This window comes from Fukomys damarensis, unplaced genomic scaffold (genome assembly GCF_012274545.1).
Source record: "Fukomys damarensis isolate Sample0158 unplaced genomic scaffold, DMR_v1.0_HiC HiC_scaffold_30, whole genome shotgun sequence".
Classification (NCBI taxonomy): Eukaryota; Metazoa; Chordata; class Mammalia; order Rodentia; family Bathyergidae; genus Fukomys; species Fukomys damarensis.
Genome location: NW_022900942.1, coordinates 62228330 through 62247554, shown reverse-complemented (window position 1 = coordinate 62247554; position 19225 = coordinate 62228330). Strand labels below are relative to the sequence as shown.

General features: G+C 39.6%; 1 protein-coding gene across 1 annotated transcript in view; it reads right to left on the bottom strand.

Moving 5' to 3' along the window:
- The window catches only part of Smchd1 (structural maintenance of chromosomes flexible hinge domain containing 1), a 103911-nt gene that overhangs the window by 20121 nt on the left and 64565 nt on the right, over positions 1-19225 (bottom strand). Inside the window, exons 32-40 of the mRNA XM_033757417.1 lie at positions 18133-18212; positions 17746-17903; positions 16492-16607; positions 15076-15140; positions 9522-9609; positions 6208-6339; positions 5085-5237; positions 1436-1562; positions 1148-1267 (exon numbers count right to left, since the gene is read on the bottom strand). Of these exons, the coding sequence (XP_033613308.1) occupies positions 1148-1267; positions 1436-1562; positions 5085-5237; positions 6208-6339; positions 9522-9609; positions 15076-15140; positions 16492-16607; positions 17746-17903; positions 18133-18212 (1039 nt within the window). The remainder of the gene's footprint in view (positions 1-1147; positions 1268-1435; positions 1563-5084; positions 5238-6207; positions 6340-9521; positions 9610-15075; positions 15141-16491; positions 16608-17745; positions 17904-18132; positions 18213-19225) is intronic.

Below are 19225 nucleotides of genomic sequence, written 5' to 3'. Positions count from 1 at the left end.
AAAAAAAAAAAAAAAAAAAAAAAATTCAATTCTAACATACAAATGAAAAAATAACACAGGCAAGGACATATGATACACTGCAAACTTCTGGGGATTTCAGCTAAGTTACTTAATCTTTTTTTTTTTTTTGGTACCTTATGCTTGCTTGCAAGACAGGCAGCAGCACCACTGAGCTAAATCCCCGGCCCTAAATTACTTAATCTTAATCCATGTGGTTATACATAATTTGTACATAATCACACGAGGGTTTTCTCAGAGCCAATTAAGACTTTATAGAAGTGATATATTTATAGTAGTGATATAAAGATGTAAGTTGTCATTTGATTTAGCTCTGATATATCTATCTTTGATTTTACAGAAAGTGTATACTTTAGGACAGGTAATAAATATTTGTTGGTTAACTGACCAAAACTTGAACTATTCCAGCATTTGAGAGGCTGAGGCAGGAGTACTGCTGCGAGTTTAGAGGCCAATCTACACTACAAAGCAAGACCCTATCTCAAAAACAAAACAAAACAATAAAATTTCAAAACACAACCGATAATAGGGCACAGCCCATCAAATGCCTTAATTAATTAATTAATTAATTAGTTTATTTATTTATTTTTGGGGTACCGGGGATTGAACAGTTCCTTGCACTTGGGAGGCAGGCCGCGGAAGCACTGAGCTAAATCCCCGGCCCTAGGCCTTATTTTAACTACATACAAAATCATTAGAAACTGCAGCCAACATTCTGCAGGTGGTCTCAGTGCCGACATGTGTGTCCTCTGTACCAGCCCGGTACAGGAAGACACGCAGCTCATAACCCACGCTAAGAACTGCTCATCAAGCTCTCGGGACAGCGTTGGCCAGCGTCTTCTACCGAACCTGCAGCTGAACACCAACACTGCTAGTATGTCGAAGCCTCACATTTTCCACGGTCCCAAATTTCTAACAGAAGTATGAAATTTTTGCAGGATATAAACTATTTAAAATGAGGAATACTTCATTTTAAAAAACTGCTAGGTGATGAATAACATAAACCATCATTATTACCTTTCTGAGGGCTGTGAATTTCACTCAATAACAGACAGGTTTCTGTATCTGGGGGTTTTCACCATTCCCTAAAGTACAGCTTTTTATTACCTCTCAATACAAGATGACTTACATTTCATTTCATCAAGAAGCTGTTTGCTGGCTTCAAATAAACTTCTGTACATAATAATAGACTTAGATAACTCATCCTTTTCTTTTGTAAGTGCTGCCATTTGTTGCTGCTTCTTAACATCTATGATAAAAAAAATCACAATAAAAAATTCAGACAATTTACGCAATTCAGAAATTGTGATTTTTTTTTCCAAAATACATCATGACACGATGCTGACACGAGGCAGGGTAAAGCCATCCACAGTATTACTGACAACAGTGTTTAATCCTCTATATCCTAGAAACTCACCATTGTAAAACATGAATGGTAGGATATACGGTTCCAACGTTTCTGACAAACGTGGTAGCCGGGGCTCAAAAATAATAAGATATTCAGTACTATCTTTTCCAGGACTATTTTCTGCCAGCACCAGACTCTGTACAAATACAAAAGCAGGAGGGGAAAGAAAAAAACAGATTTAAAAAAGAAAACTTTCAGGGCTATATTTCTCACCATTCTGCCTTCAAACAAGTGGTGAAATTTCGAAGCAAAGGGTATTAAATAAGATATTAAATCATCACCACCACCACCCAAGACACAAAACACTTTACCCTTTTGATACTGATTTGAAAGCTGAAAGATCCTATCTATACAACTTATGCAAAAAAAGACATAATAGAAAATGAGAAGTATATTTTCCGTCATACCAGATATATCAATAGCCACTTAAGATCTTGTACTGCAAACTCTTGATTTTAACCTTTAAGTCGAAGCAGTGTGACATAATGACTGGTGTGAAAGTTCCAAAAATAATCACAAAGAAATGCCCAAAGCCCAATGCGGAGTTTAAGTTACAGTGGTTACCATGGAAACAGGCCCACCAGTCCCAGGTGAAAGAACAAGAGGTCCTCAAAAGCTCTGAAGATTTGACCTTTAAAATTTTATTTTCATTAACGCACAAAACTTCCTAACGTACTTTAGCTTAAGACTACAGTGTATAACTAGTAAGTGCTGAAATAAAAGTTATCTTATTCCCAATATTTTTCACTGTTCTACAGAAAACAAGAAATATTAACTACTTTGGTATGTAGATAATAACATATAGGTAGAAAGGTAAAATTTAAAAACACATCTTGATAGAACAGTGTAGATCCATCTGTGACATAGAGAACATAAAGTCCACTAATAAGCAATTCCCCCGTCCTATTCAGGTTTTGGAAGCTGTTTTTAAAAGATATTAAACAAAAACGTAAACATTTATTTTCCAGTAACCCCAAAAAAGTTTCTATTAAAAACCACACACCCAGGCCGGGGATTTAGCTCAGTGGTTCCCCTGCCTGCCTTGCAAGCAGAAGGACCCGAGCTGGATTCCTGGTACAAAAAAACAACAACAACAACAACAACAACAACAAAAATCTGCTTTCAGCACCAAATCTGATTTGTTGTCAATTCATAAAACGTACAGTTACCAACTTAATCTCTTATACAGCAAACAGCAGATTACTGAATGCTTCTTTGTAAATACATTTTCTAGGATGACAATGAGAAACAAAATGACTAGTTATAATAGTTTATAAAGTATCAAATTCCCCTTTATTAGGGAAACAGATAATGAATCCCTAGGTACCCAATATCAAAAATTATCAACACTTTTAATTGTGCTTTAGATTTGTTTATGATGCACAGTTTAACTTTACATGTAGTGAAACGTAATTTTTTGTCTTGGTTACAGTAGCTCTCATATCTTAAACTTTTATAGTTTGTAATCCTCAATGGACAACTATTAAAAAAAGGATAAGGTCAGGGACTTAGCTCAGTGGTTCTGCTACCTACCTTGCAAATGCAAGGACCTGAGTTCAATCTCTGGTACCACAAAGAAAAAAGAAAAAGAAAAACTAACTATACTTTGGGCCTGGGATTTAGCTCAGTGGTTCCACCACCTGCCTTGCAAGCACAAGGACCCAAGTTCAATTCCCAGTATCAAAACAAACAAATAAAATAGAGGATATACAGTATAACAGAAACAAAGGAAAATGAGTCCAAAACTGGATCCAAGTATAACAGAAATTTGGCACACATGAAATGGACAAATGCTTATCAGAATGAAGCTGAGACACTTGGCAGAAATTTCCAGATCAAGGAGGCAAATAATACAGAGAATCTGAAATCTGAATAATACAATTAACAAACTTGAATAACTCCAAGGTTACATCACAACCGGAAAGAAAACAAAACATATTCCTTTTAGGCAAGTGTGGTATACTTATAAATACAAATTATTTTCTAGGTCAATGTTTCCTGAACTTCCCTTAAAAAGATCTATTACCTGCTGGGCTGGGTTTATATAGGTAATGGAGGCCCCAGGTTCAATCCCCAGTGCAAAACAAAAACACCAGTTTGTTAAGATCCAGACTGCAGAACCTGGCTCCACATATACTAAATTAATACGTGACCACAACAAAAAAACAAAGTAAAAAACACACGACACACACCCCACATCCACACTCACTATTCAGGAGCCAAGGAGGAACTGAGAATTTTGTCTGCTCAGAGCTATCAAGGACCTCCAGAGGGGAGAGGAAACGCGTGGGCATGACACAAAGCAGATGCTGGGAAGTGCCACATCCCTACGCATTAAATTCAAGTGTATACCATCAGGGGGAAGGCTAAGGGGTAAGAGTACTAGTAGTAGCACTGCAAATATAATCTGCTTCCTCCCTAACAGACAAAGGTGAAAACCTAAACATCTAAACATCAAATTCAAGAAAAAGTACTTGTGTACCAAAGAGAAGACTCTGTCTCCAACCAACTGTGCCTCAGCAATGTCCTAAAAAAATCCACGTGTTAAAAAAAAAAAAAAAAATCTATCTAGCTATCTAGCTAGCTAGTAGAAAAAAAGGTGATGGAAAGTTGATTGAAAAATTCTAGAAAGAAACTAAATTTAAAATAAAATAAAATAAAAATTTTTTGAGACACAGTCTCACTATGCAGTTCAGGCTGACCTCGAACTCACTTGTGATCTTCCTGCCTCAGACTCCTACGTGCTGGGATGACAGGGGTGTAGCACCACCACACCTGGCTTAAGAAACTATATTTCTGGGTTGGGGATTTAGCTCAGTGGTTCTGGCACAAGTCTCACAAAGCACAAGGTACCAAAAAAAAAAAAAAAAAAAAAAAAAAAAAAAAAAAAAAAAAAAAAAAAAAAAAAAAAAAAAAAAAAAAAAAAAAGAAAGAAAGAAACTAAATTTTTACCAAAGATATGAACTGCTCATCACTGCTATCTCTGAGGGATGAGTACATCATGATTTTTTAAGGAGGTTCTTACATTGTATATTTTTTGATACAATAAAATTTTCAAATTTTAGAAAATAAGAAAGTCTGTTTAAGGTTTGCTTGGCCTACTTTTAATTCTGTCTGTACAATGGCAGGCAGCTTTACAACAGGACAAGAAGGACCAAAGTGAACTGCTCATCACTGCTATCTCTGAGGGATGAGTACATCATGATTTTTTAAGGAGGTTCTTACATTGTATATTTTTTGATACAATAAAATTTTCAAATTTTAGAAAATAAGAAAGTCTGTTTAAGGTTTGCTTGGCCTACTTTTAATTCTGTCTGTACAATGGCAGGCAGCTTTACAACAGGACAAGAAGGACCAAAGGTACAGCCAGGAGGCAGAGCGCCTGCCTCGCAAGCAAGGCCCGGGTCCCACCTCTCACACCGTAATGCAGAAGCCCGACCTGAAGCACACACTGACCACACAATGAAATGTGAGCATTAAACTGCCACTAGGACCTAAAAATAAAAATTACTACAAACACAGAGAGCGACTTGTTATCGATAAAAACGATTCTGGGTTCAATGTGTAATGGCTTAGAGCAAAATCAGAACAGGTACCTAAATATGCTGGCTTACAATATTAAGTACAGAAATCTTAACAAAATGTTTTAAAAATTTACCGTGATTTCAGCTGAACCATTTACGAAGGGAAATTCCAGTGTTTTAACTTTCCCAATAAAGAGTGGCGTGTCCGTGTCTTCCTCCTTAAAATCTTTGATGGTAGCTACCATGGTGCCAACCAAGTCTATTCCTGTATGATTGCCATATGCGTCCTTAAAATGAATAGAGAGTAACTAGGTAGAAGAGCTGGTTAGAAGACTCAACACAGAGAAGGGTGTGTACAATCAGAAATAAGACACATGCAGATAGAAGCCCACAATTAAATTATCTTGAGTCTTCTTAACCTAGGCACAGAATTCAGCTCTAAGTTTTAGTATTATCAGGCAGAAAATAGTCCCAGATACCATAAAGCAATCAGAGATCTCCGTCTAATATAATGTTTCCTGACTTTCTAAATTACAGTGACTCCCATTTTAAAATACATTTTGCACTTTAGTGTCTGCTGCCGTGAAAAAGGTCTTGGGCACTTAAAGTGCCTGTGTGCAATGTCTACACTCTTCCAGCAGCCTGTGGTGTGCAGAGATCTGAAGACCCTCACAGTACGTCTGTGGCACTGCTTACCCGAGACGTTTGGGAGAAGTTAAGAACAACAAAAGGTGTCAGTCCTGCACAAACCCACTTTCCTAGTCTCTCAGCACTGGGGTCCTGCCCAGGCCTCACTACTCTCTGCATGCTCTTGTTAAAGTCTTGGCAGCTCTACTGCTGTTTCCCTCCAGGTAATTAGTGGCTGCGAGGGCAGGGTTTCCTCCTTCCTTAACTGTTATCAGTCATCAGAGCAGATCTGTTTATCCCTTCCCTAGTAAAGTGAACACTGATAAGTCCATAAAGTTCACACCACAGTGGTAATGCAGATGTGAAATAGAGTGAAGGTGTGTTAGGACAGGGAGGCAGATTTCCACATTTGGAATCAGTTCTTAGTATATCTGGATTTATCTAACGTATAATTTTACGCATTCTTTATATCCAAACACAAAGGTTTTTATAAGTATTTAATTCATCGGCACATTTTCCCGGTAAGCTTAAATTGAATAGTCATTCTGGCTCTACAATAACCATCTTGCACCTAAACATCAAGGACTAATTTTCTTGTTTCTCTTTGCAGTTTTGGATGACAGACATTACCGTGATATTGAGACGTAAATCTCTGACCAAGGTCCTACTGGCAATTGAGCGAACATTAGAAACAGCTGGGGTAGCGGGTTGAATTTCAGGAACTAACTTCACAGGCTGATTAGGTAGAACATCAACTATAACCTTACAAAACAAAAGCAGCAGCTAGTTAACAATTTATTATGTTAATATTAATACTTGACTATTAATATTTAAGAAATGACAGCATATATTAAAGTTAAAGTTTGCCTTCTAAAATTTATTTCCCGTTAATTTCCTGTTACGTTCCTTTACTTGTTTTTACACTCCCCTCATCACACTGTTTTCCGGTGTTAATCCCTTTACTTGTCCCTTTTGTTTAACCCAGCTGGCCTGGTGGGGGGCTTCCCCTCTGGGCTCTTCTGTGGTGCCCAGCCGGTGGCCCCCTGTCTGCCTAGAGTCCCGGAGCACCATCTGCAATGCTGATTTAGAGCACTTGGACCCCCCCAACTTCTTTGTCATGGAAAGTCTCCCCCGTCTCAGTCAATTCGGAGGGGTAATTTTGAAGAACACAGAAGTCTGGTTGACAATTGTTTTCTTTTAGAGCTTGAAAAACTTTATTCCAAACTCTCCCGTCCAGTTGGGTTTGTGCTGAGAAATGCTGTTATTCTGATAGGCCACCTTTGTAGGCTGTTTTCCTGTAACAGCTTTTAGCATTCTGGAAAATTCTGGGAATTCTGGAGAGGTTCTTTTGTGGTTGTGGCTATTTGGGGGTTCTATATGCCTCTTGTATTTGAATATTGAGTTCTTTCCCTCTACTGGAAAAATGTTCTGCTAGGATTTCAGTGAACAAACTTGTACCTTTTGAGCCACCTTCTAATTTTTCCTTTATTCTTGTAATTCTGAGGTTGGTTTTTTGAGTTACCTGGCAGCTGTTGGATCCAGCTTGCAGGGCGCCTTGTCGGATTTAGGGTCCCACTGACTTTACGATCTATCCACACTGCCTTCAATATCGGACACTTGTTATTTAAAAAAAAAAGTTTGGATCCAGGATTTAGCGCAGTGGGTGCTGCTTCCTGCCTCCCAAGCGCAAGGTCCTGAGTTTGATGGGGGTGAAGGTGGGGGCACAAACGGGGACCCAAAGAAAAATTATTTGTGGTACCGGAGATTCAACTCCATACCTTGCACTTGCAAGGCAGGCAGAGGCCACGGAGCTAAATCCCCAGTCCAATTGCTGACACTCTGTCCTCACACTGGTGAGATCTGCTACCCATGCTTTCTACTGAGTTTTTTGTATCTTGTATATCTGCTTGTCTTTTTTTCCCTATAGTTTCTAATTCTTTACCAAAATAATCATTTATGTCTTTTATTTTCTTACTTAGTTCAATTAATGTTTCTTAAGGACCTGAACATTTTAGTAAAACCCTTTTTCTGCTTAAACAGTCTTCAAGCTCACAAAACAGCTTATGAATTTTTGTGTTTCTTCCTTGATCTCTTCAAACATAGTGACCACTTGGTTTTGGAGTTCTTTGCCGGTAACTTGCTCTACTTCAGTGTCTGAGAGATCAGCTTTTGGGGAGTTAGGGGTTTTGGAGGAATCTTAATGCTTTGCTCTCTCATATTTGCTTGTATTGTTTTTGTGCTGCAGGTTGAGGATCAGTTAGGGTGGGAAAAACTCTGTAACTACCTTGGGGATCTCTTCAGTTAGTTGGATTCTGTCTCCCTGGGTTGGGCTAAACTCTGGTTTTTACGCCCCTCTGCAATCTATTCAGTGCAATATTTGTGTTCAGCCTTCTTCTGGGAGCTGAATCCCAAGCACCACCAAGACAGGACAAAACGAACCATAATCATGCTGATGACACAGAGACAAACCAGATACTGGCAGACAATAAAAACCAACTGAAAGCAACAACGCCACCAGTAAGCACAGACATCAGCAGTGATAGGAGTAAAAAATGAACTGGTATTGACATACTGGCAGAACCAAAAAAGTTAACATTACACCACCCTTAGCAACAGAAGAGATCTGCAATAGTAATGCAGACAACCAAATGTTGATACACAGTATCTATAAAAACTCACAACTATACCACCATTAACAGAAAATAATCCAGCCATAATGGCACAGTCAACTAAATAGCTAAAAAAGAAGCTTAATAGTAACAATAAAAATGAAGCAGGTGGGAAAAGGGAAAAAAATGAAAAGTAAAATTTGAAAAATGAAGAAAAAGATGTGAGAAAATTACAAAAATAAGGAATAAAACAAAGCGAAATAAAGGCAAAAAAAAAAAAGACACCCCCATACCAAACAGAAAGACAAATGAGTCCAAACTCCTCTTCCATGTGTTTGGGTGAGGCAGCTTTCTTGGGCCTGTGGTGCTGGGACCATCAGATGTGGTGGAGGGGCCATGCTGTGGTTTCTCCCTCGATGCCCACCGAAGCCCGGACAGTGTCACCACGGAGCCGGTCTGATCTCCCCTGGCTCTGCTTCCCCGCTGCCTGCCGGGCCCTCCTTTGTGCCTCTGCACCACCCTGCACCGAAACCTCTCCAAACTGAGTCAAAAAAAACCTCTCTTCCTTAAGTTGAGGGCGACAGGTGTTCTGTCACGGTCACGGCGAGGAGGGTAGGAACTGAAAACACAGCGAGCCATCAAGGACCTCATTTGCTTTCTTGGACTGTCTTTCCTCCTGAGCGTGGTCAGTCAGTGGCTCGGTGCCTGCCTCGGGCTGTGTCACTCCAGTGGCTTTCGTGTCTGTGCCCTTCTGGGCACCCATCACTGCTCTCTGCCCACCCTGAGGTGTGCCCTGGCTTAGTGGACACAGATGCCCCTCCTTGGGGGTTGGGGTTAGGGTTCCAGATGGCTTCATCAAGACGGACTAATCACTGAACATAAATACACTCTATTGAATGTTCCTGAAAAATAACATCGTAACTATCTCTCTACAATTTTGCTTTCAGTAATTTCAGTTACCTGCCATCAATCAGACTGAAAATATTAAATGGAAAATTCCAGAAGTAAACAATTCCTAAGTTTTAAAATAACTACATCAGTATATAATAGTGTTATAATTATTCTATCATATTACTATGAATCTAGTATAGCTGGCTTATAAATTAAACTTTATCATGGGAATATACACATAGGAAAAACACAGTACAGATAATATTGAGTGTTATTTTTGGCTTCAAGCATCCACTGGGGGGCCTGGTATGTGTCGCCCATGAATAACAGGAGATTTATAACAGGTATTTATACTTAATCAGTTAACTTTTAAATAAATACTTCATTAAGAAACTAATGAGAAAATGTCAAGTTAACCATTTCATATAATAAAAGCAAGCAAACCTGTTCACTGTTGAGAATATTTGCTTTATCCATCATAAAACCAAACTGGATACAGTATGTCCCCACTTTGTTAGGAATTATTTTATCCCTAAAAGAAAAAGAGGTAAGATTACTGACAATTTTTAAGTAAAAGGGAAACCGAGAGCATCAACATTTCATTTCACAACCAATAAATGAATACTTACTAATACTATGCTCACTTCCACTTATTTAACAAACATTTCTTATATGCTGGGTTCAATTCCAAGTCTTCCTTACCTGTTTATTCTTTCACAAAAGATCTTGATACATTAAAAATGGAAATAGCAATATCAAGTTGAGAAAACACTAAACACAAAATATGAATTAAAAGTCAAGTGAATTTTGCTTCATTATAATTTTATCTTTTTATTTTTGAAAAAGAATCTTGCTCTGTAATTGGGGCTGGCCTTGAACTGTGCAGCCCAGGCTGGCCTCAAACTTGTGGAGATCCTCCTGCCTCAGCCTTCCAAGTGCTGAGATTACAGGTATGCACCACCACACCCAGCTGTCACATTACCAAATTTCACACAGATGGCTTCATACTTCAAAATTTAGGCCTTTCTGTTGATTTTCTATTGAGTCATTCACTATTCTAAATTATCAAGTTATTTATTATGATTTAATTATCAGTAAGAAACTAATACCTAATGAGAGGTACACTCGCTAAACTGCTTTGGTTATACTTTACTACAATGAAAATACGAACGGTCTTACAGTAAAACCTAAGACTTCTGCTTCAAATGGCAGACCAACTCCTCCTGATGAAAACAGCCATGAAAAAAGTTTTGCTTAAAGATGTTGAAGAGCTAAATAAAGTAAGTAACTCAATCCAATTTAACAGGCTAGGACAGAGGCCGGGAAATGAGTTTCACATCGAAGGCTGCTGTCTTCCTCGGAGCCAGTTCTAGGCGTACAGGTAGACCCAAGGCAGACAGCGCCCAAGGCCATGCAAGTCAGCTTTATATCATCCCTGACAACTGATGAAGGCAAAGGTATATCCTCTCTGGGAAAGGATCATTACACCTTAGACGTGCAATTATTTCTACAGATATTAAGAAGTGAGATACTCTAGCCACTAATATTCAATACATATAAAATGGGGAGGGGGTTAAGGACTGTTCCAGCTTCCTGATGTTTTTCTTTTTTCACTTCTGGAGAAAACAAAATATTTTGTGGTAGAAAAGCTAATGGGCATTTTAGCACCACGTTGGGTTTTTTTTTTCTAAGATTGGATAAAGTTAAACTCAAACACAAAAAAAGAAAGAAAGAAAATGCCTGGTACAACAACAAAATGATCAATTACACAAAGAGGCAAGAGAACGAGACTGAAAACCAACACACAAGATGATGAAAGCAGAGAGACTTAAGGGAACTCTAAATAGACTTTTACTACTTAACGTTGGTAAGAAAGAGACAAGACTGAAATTTCAACAGAGAAGTGGACATTTAAAAATACAGTAAAAGTGGGGTGGGGATTTAGCTCAGTGGTTCCGTCCGCCACCTGCCTCACAAGCAAGTGCAAGGTCCTGAGTTCAATCCCCAGTACTGGGGGGAAAAAAACAATGAAAGTAAGCCAAGGTACTGGTGTGAACCACAGTTCAGATCCTCAGGAGCTGAGCTGGGAGGACTGTTTTCCTCCAGATTCCCTAGGCAACAAAGCAAGACCGCAGCTCAAAACCCAAAAGCTAAATGTAAGTACCACAACCAACACTGCCAAAGAAACCGCCAACTCAAAGATGGATCCTCAGCGTATGAAGTACTTTACCGACACTAGTTTAAACAAGTACTAAAGAGAAATGATGTTAAAGAGAAGAGGGTGAGAGACAGAACAGACTGTGGAAAGGACTAACACAGGCGCGATTCGGAGCGCCAGGAGAAGAGGGAAGGCTTGACGGGAGGCGCGCACAATGAGATAACGGCTGACCACTGCTCAAAACTGAAGAAAATACAACCAAAGTCTGGAGACCAGGCAGTGCACAAAAGGAGACACACACAGGCAAACTGCAGTGACCCTGCTGGCAACAAAACCCACATAACCAAATATGTAGAGAGGGAAAATGACTTCAAGAAAACAAGCCTGACAGCTAACTTCTCAGGCGAATGATGGGATGGATCAGTGAAGGCTGGCTTCTGAGTACTGCAAGAAAATGCCAGCCAAAAATACAGTCAGCCAGGTATGGTGCTGCACAGCTGCAACCCCAGCACCCTGGGAAGCTAAAGCAGGAAGATTCAAGTTTTCCCTGCCCGGGCAACTTAGTGAGATACCATCTCAAAATCAAAGACAAAAAGGGCTGGGAAAGCAGCTCAGTGTGAAGGCTCTGTGTTCAATACCCAGTACCATAAAACAACATAGTAACAAAGTCAATGAAAATATCCTTAAGTATAAAGGTAAAGAAATGTTCAGGCAAAAATAACAAGGAGTCCCTTTATCATCAGAACAAAGAAACTTCTTTAAATGAACAGTTATCCCAAATGAAAATGCTGAATTTAACAGGAAAGATAAAATGACTAAATATAAATGAACATTATGTATAATAATAATAGTAACTAATACCTCTCTAGGTTTAACATGCGTAACAAAAAAGGAATGCAAATTGTGAGAGGAAAATTGAAATTAGGTGTTCTGAGGTCCATGCACTGCTCAGGAAGAGAAAATACACAAACTATTACTAGACAGAAAGATGTAAAACGTGTGCATTATGACCTAAGGAAATCATTTAAAGCAAAGTGAAAAGCTGTAATTAGCAATTTCCTAAGGAACAGAAAATGACAATTAGAAACATAAGAAAGAGGGAAAGCAGGAAAAAAGTTCAAAAGGATTTTTAAAAATAGATTAAAAAAGACTAAAACAGATTAAGATATTAAAACAGATTCTTAAAAAAACCCAGCAGAAAGTAGTTCTGAAAACAATGTTTGGTGGCCAAGAAAGATTTACCCTTTTTAATTCATAGATAAAGTCCGGGCTGGACATGGTGCACAACCAACCCCAGCTACTGCAGGGGTGGAGGCAGGACAGTCAGACTGCAGGCCAGCTGGGGCACCCTCGTGGGATCCGTCTCCAAATAAAATGTAAGAAAGGGCTGGGGGGGCGGGTGGCGGACACCTGCAATCCCAGCACTGAGCGGCTGAGGTGGGAGGATAGCAAGTTTAAGATACTTAATGAGGAGGGCTGGGAGGTCGCTCAGGGCCAGGCCCAGGGCTCCACCCTCAGTAGGGAAGATAAAGGAGAGAAGGGTGCACTCAGGCGCCATGGCTTCAGCTCCCAGTACCCTCCCCAAGACACGAGAGGAATTACCACAGGAAAATTTCCATCAGGCCACGTACAAGGACGGAAAAAAGGGTTATTCCACAACGTTAACCCCCAAGATTTCTAGGCTGGTTTGTGCACATTTGATGTGGTCGGCTGCTATATGGTTATCAAAGCGGACTATATGGCTAAAAAAAAAAGCATTACTAGAGAGAAAGAGGAGCACTCCATCCTGACAAGATTTAATCTGGTAGGAAAACGTTATAATAGCTTGTTATGTACCCAATAACAAAGACTCAACATATTTAAAATGAATGCTGTAGAAGATGCAAAACAGACAAATACACATTCACACTGCAAGATTCTCCACACTACTAGATGCAGATAAAAAGAATCAGTGGATTCGGAGAAGCTAAACAAAAATGATTAGAAAATGCATCGTGATGCACACAAAGAACGCTGTACCTCAAATACAGAACACAGAACATTTCCAAGTACATGTGGAACACATACAAAAGCAGCCCACACGCACACCGCAGAAGCCCAGGCGGGCTGATGTGAAAGGGTTCACAGCACACACCCATGCTTAGCTGTGCCGCGCGTCTGGCCCGGCCGTTTCACATCTACGTGGGCATCTACGTTAGAGCAGTGGGGCGAGCCTTTCCGAGCTTTCAATGGTAACAAACAGCCAACTGCGGCACGCGTGCCACTTGTGTGAGACTACTATTAAGAGCAGTAACATAACAGACTGGCTGACTTATTGACAGACTTCCTCTCTCTCTGTCTCTTTAGACAGGTCTCACTATGTAGTTCATGCTGGCCTTGAACTCACTTTGCAGCCCAGGCTGGCCTTGAATTTGCAGTTATCCTCCTGCCTCATTACAGGTGTGCACCACCACGCCCGGCCACAAGAAACCTGATTTATAACAATCTCAAACTCAAAATGCTATACATGGTCATTAACAGAATGCATAACTGCAATGCGTTTACACCACCGACTTATCCAGCTATAAAAGTGAGATATGAGAGAACTTCCAACTATATTAATGTAAAACAAATTAATCTCACAATGCTGAGTTTAAAAATTCATATGGAGAAGGATATTTAGAACACAAGAACAGGCACAACCAGACACTAGGCCGGAGCAAGCGGCTGTGTGTGCAGTGAAGGCTGCGGTGCAGAGGAAGAGCGGCAGCAGAGGCCCAGGCGGAGGCTGCCTGGGTGCCAGCTTTGTGCCGACCTCAGCGGCGGGCGCACCCACCTGCAGTATGGGCACAGTCACAGTGCTGCAGATCTGGGGCTTTTTTCCTGCACTTCTTGGGTTTTGTATTTTATTTTTCAAAAGTTAAAAAATTGAGTGAGATTATATATTAAACCCCAAACATAGTGATTAATACGTTAGCAATCAAGACTGTCATTCAAACATACCCCAAATGTTCCTATATTTTATGGCATGACATGTGTAACTGCGTATATGTGCTCATTTCTCATTTGTTTTTTTAAACTGAGTCACATAACACAAAACTGACCATTTTAACGAGTAGAATTTACTGGCACTTACATAATCGCCATGTCTGTTTAATCCTTAAATATTAAAAGTTTCTTTCAAACTGATCTCTGGAATGGTAAAGTAAGATTTACCTGAAATATAGTATTTTGGGGTATAATAAACAGCCCAATTGTCACACAGGTTAGTAGACTTCATACACTGAAAGACAACTAACAGACTGAAAAGATGGCAATCTGCCTTCTCTAGAAAGTCTGTACAGCCCCTTACAATGATCTGAACATACTAAAATATTGGTTGATGAACAGGGTTGGTCTGAACATTTTGCTACTGGTCTATCATAGAAAACAACAATACTTTCCAAGCCTTCTAACATTCAGTGTTTTGCTTTGTTTTTTGGTCTTTTTTTTTGGTTTTCTGCTATGGTGCTAGGAATTTAACCCAGGACCTCATGCATGCTAAGCACATACTCTACTACTGAGCTACATATCTAGCCCTAATTTAAAGAATTTTAAAGGAACTCATAGGGAGAAAAATAAAGTCTAGAATGAGGAAGCAACAGCATAAACTGTAAAACCTAATTCAGTTTTCTTTCTCCATTTCAAAAGATCTTGGAAATATAGTAATCTCTCCGTAATAAAAAACAAAGTACTCTGACAACACAAGGGATTTCTATTTGATTATAAATTACTTTTCCTTAGTAGGGAGGCAAATACTTCTAAGGTTTAAATAAATGGTAACAAAACATGTATGAACACATGAAATGACTTAAGAAATACCTGAAATAGAAGCATCCTTCTTCCTTGTCATTATCTTTTATTTTATTGCAACTAAATGTTTCTGCCTAGAAAGGGGAGAGAAGGAGAAAAGGGAAACAACACACTGTAACACGTACATTCATGGTGAAAACCTACGATATAGCTCAGTGCGAGTCCAGATGGCCTGTGCATTTATAAATGCACGGGACCCATGTACGGTGCGCTTCTTTGTAACACACAGACACAACGAGAGAAGCAGCAGCCGCAGACACCCGACACTCAGTGCACACTGCAGAGCTCCACGGTGGTGACACCAGCGAGGGGACAGTGCTCTGGGCTTTGGACTAACTCGTGCAAGTGAAGCTAAGAGCTGTTTAGCTGGTTAACTTGCAGACTTAAATTACACAAGTTAATTTCCAAAAGAGAAGATTTAAATGAACCATAAATGCTGAAGCGGGTTATTAAACGGGATGCGCTGAAAAATTTTTGGTTTCCAGTTTGAGAGTTGTCACAAATTCGCATGGCATGATATGAAAGCCAAGAGCTGTACATGGGGTATTAAGCACCTGAAGTACAGCCGCTCTGATGTGAGATCTGCTATGAAGTATACACTAAATTCTGAAGAGTTGGGAAAAGAATGTAAAGTATCAATAATATTTTAAAAATACTAAGTACATGTTGAAATGGTACCTTTTGATAGATTAAAAACATTAAAACTCATTTTTTGGTTTTTTTGTTTTGTTTTGTTTTTTTGAGACCATGTAATTGAGACTGACCTGGAACTCACTATATAGCCCAGGCTGGTCTCAAACTCACAGTGATCCCCCTGCCTCAGCCTCCCGAGAGCTGGGATTACAGGTGTGTGCCACCACGCCTGGCAAAACTCATCTTTTAATGTGGTTATGAGAAAGTTTAAACATCAGGCCTGATGTTTCCTTTGGACAGCTGTGGCTCGGCCTTCACACTATTCTCTGCACCCATTTCTATCCTGCATTTTAGCAACATCTCTTTACTCTCATTTTCTATACTGCTAATTGGTGATACTTGATCTGTTTTGCTTTGTGTCACTATCTTTTAGACAAAAACCAAACAAAACTAAACAAAAAGACCTCCACAGTGTAGGCTACTCTTTTTGTAACGCCATCCAAAAGCTGGATGAGTAGGATTACAAGCTCCAGGCCAACCCTGGGTGACACAGTGAGACCCTATCTCAACACAGCAAGACCAGACAGGACAGAACCCAACTGAACTGAACCAACGGTACTGACATCGAACTGAGAAGCGGACGCTGATGCTTTTATTTTAGATCTCAAGGAATGGTACAGATTAAGCTCCAGTTTTCAAATATATACATACTGCAGTTTTACACTGAATTAGATTTAATTTTAAGTTAAAGGTGAGCTACATTTGACCTCTACAAATGCTCCCATGACTCACGTTAGCTGGTGGTCGGTTCACAGTGTTGGATAGCTTCCACATTTTCATGGAAACGCGAGCTGGGTTAATATTTTTAATGATGCAGTCATCTTCAGAGATAACACTGACCATGAAATCTGTCACAGCAAACATACAACATGCATCTCAAATTGACTAATCATGATGGACAATTCCCTAAAGTTAGGTCTAGACAGTAAGTTCTCCTTGTCTTATTTTCACGGTCTGCTGTGCTGCAATTTCAGGCACAAAAGGCTGAAGTGGCCAGACTGTCACTCAGCCACAGCCCTGCATGCTGCACGTGCCCCTGGGACAGAACGCTTCCGTCTTCCACAGCTTTCAACAGCATGCAGGAGTTAAAGCACTGTCACAGACACTATCCCATTATCACTACCATCTGTAACATTTATTTGGCAGTTTTTTTAAAGCAAAATACATGCCTTAACTATCCCAAACAGATTTAAAACAATTCATAAAGTATAAAAGACTATGTATATATGTAGTTTGTTAAAAATTACTGTTAAAAATTTGTATCTAAATTTTTTGATGTTTCTTTCACACAGGCATTCATCTCAACAAAACACAAGTGCTCCATAAAATTACCTGTGTAAAGCAAACACTAATTTCCCACTGACTTAGCAACAGTAACACTGAATTAAATCACCTGCTCACCCAACGGTCTCCAAAAGGCTATTATATTCACTGAAAACCATAATATTTATGACTCTAAAAGCTTGACACTGTATACAGTAAGCAAACAGCTGCTCTTCGGATCTTTAATCATAAATCTTGACATTATGCATTACCTTCCAAACTAGAAAAATGGTTCCAGTTCTGATGGATTTAAGGTAATAGTACAACATACTTAGCAGAGCACAATGTCACAATTCTCACCATCTAGTTCATATTTGTTTTACAGAATTTCATACATAATCCGGTGAACGTACAAACACTGACTAAACTTTTAAAGAGTGCAGGCTACCAGTTTATATACGAACTTTCAGTTCGCTCTTAACATTAAAAGACTGCAGGACAAAGGGTTGAAAGTAGACACTGCTGAATCAGATGTATTTTCCCTGCCATCGAAAAGGCAATGATACGCTTACTTTTAAAAAATTGTGTTGAACATCAAACATAAGTAATTTACTCCACTGTTTTTACAAGGCATATTGTTTTAGAATTTTTTTTTTTGTACTGGGGATTGCACTCTACCAGGCGTACTGTTAAAGATTCATTTAGATACCATCCAATACTCACCAGTGAAAATACCTCCTGCTAAAAAGGAAGCATCTCTGTCATATTTAACATTGAGACGAATGGGTTTTTCAGGGTCCGGAAGAATCATTAACTTGATTACAGGTCCTTCTATGGTACTCTTGTTGTAGACGGCTTTTACCTGCATAGTATGTTCTCCCCTAACAAGAGCAAAGGAAGGGTGGGGGTTCAATGACATTAGCTGTAATCTAAAAATCCAAATACAATGTATACAAACTTGGACTCCTTCAGGGAAGCTTTTTACCTCCTACTCTGGTCCTACTTCCGCTTAACTCTACACAGAAAAGTAGCTACTACTCTTAACTTCATCAAGTAACGAGAAAAATAAATCTCTATAACAGCAAGATTTATCAAACTTTGCGTTCTTACCTAGGGGCAGAAACAACGAACACTCCCAAATTAGCCCTGCCCTTCTCATCTGTTTTATGCTGCTGGTTTGAAGGCATGAGCTAAAAACAAATAAAACAAATTGATTAGAAAATTCTACAGATCAATTGTCTATTCCTGTCTTAAAACTTATATTTGCACATGGTTTCAAAAGTGTAAAACTTGCAAATCTGGAACTCCTGGAAACAGTGTCATATGTAATCACATACTCCGAGAGACAGTAACCACTCATTTTCGTCAGCTGAACTAGCGCTGAGTGTTAAAAGTGAGGAAGTCGCAGCATTTCGGTTTCGCTGTGTCAGGAGCACCACGACAGCACACGGAGTGGTGACACCGGCACCAAAGGTGCAGTTGCGGTGACAGGGCAATGCTCTCTCTGTTCTCCACCCTCCCTTTCAGGGCTCACTCAGGTGTGCTGCTTAAATTTCTGCTGCGATACAACCTTCGCATCGATGACTGGGCTTCCACCTCCAAGTGATCAACAATCAGTGGCCACATTTCCGAATAACAGAGTTTCAGCCTCCTGCGCACGCTTCTTCAGAAACTAAAGTCATACTTCTGAAGCACACGTTCAGAACAAAAGTGAATTTGCAGTCTGTGGTATAAAAAGCCATCCGCTCCCCTAAACTCTTACTCATCTCTGCTCAACATGAAGGAGAGGCTAACAGTGACACATACTGAGAGAAAAAGCAAAGGCTGGAGTGGGAAAACGAGGAGGAGCCACTGGGACCACAGCGAGGTCCCTGCCCAGGCTCTGCTCGCTGCCCTGTAGACAGGTGCCTATGTACCTCTCTCTGCTCAGCCTCTGCACATGCATTGCCTCCAAAATGCTATTCCTTAACCCACAATGCAAGTCACTGTGGTATTTGCCTTCATTTACTTTTTTTAAAAAAGAAGTAATTATCCACCCTAACCTGAAATGTTTGTTCTATATAATAGAGTCAAACCACTGCAACTGTAAAATGTTGGCCTTTTGTTACACTGATTTTGAGATACAAGCTTTACTTCCTAAAAACAAAACAAAACCCCAAGGATCTTTAGTTTGATTTATACTAAACAGTAATTATATAAGACT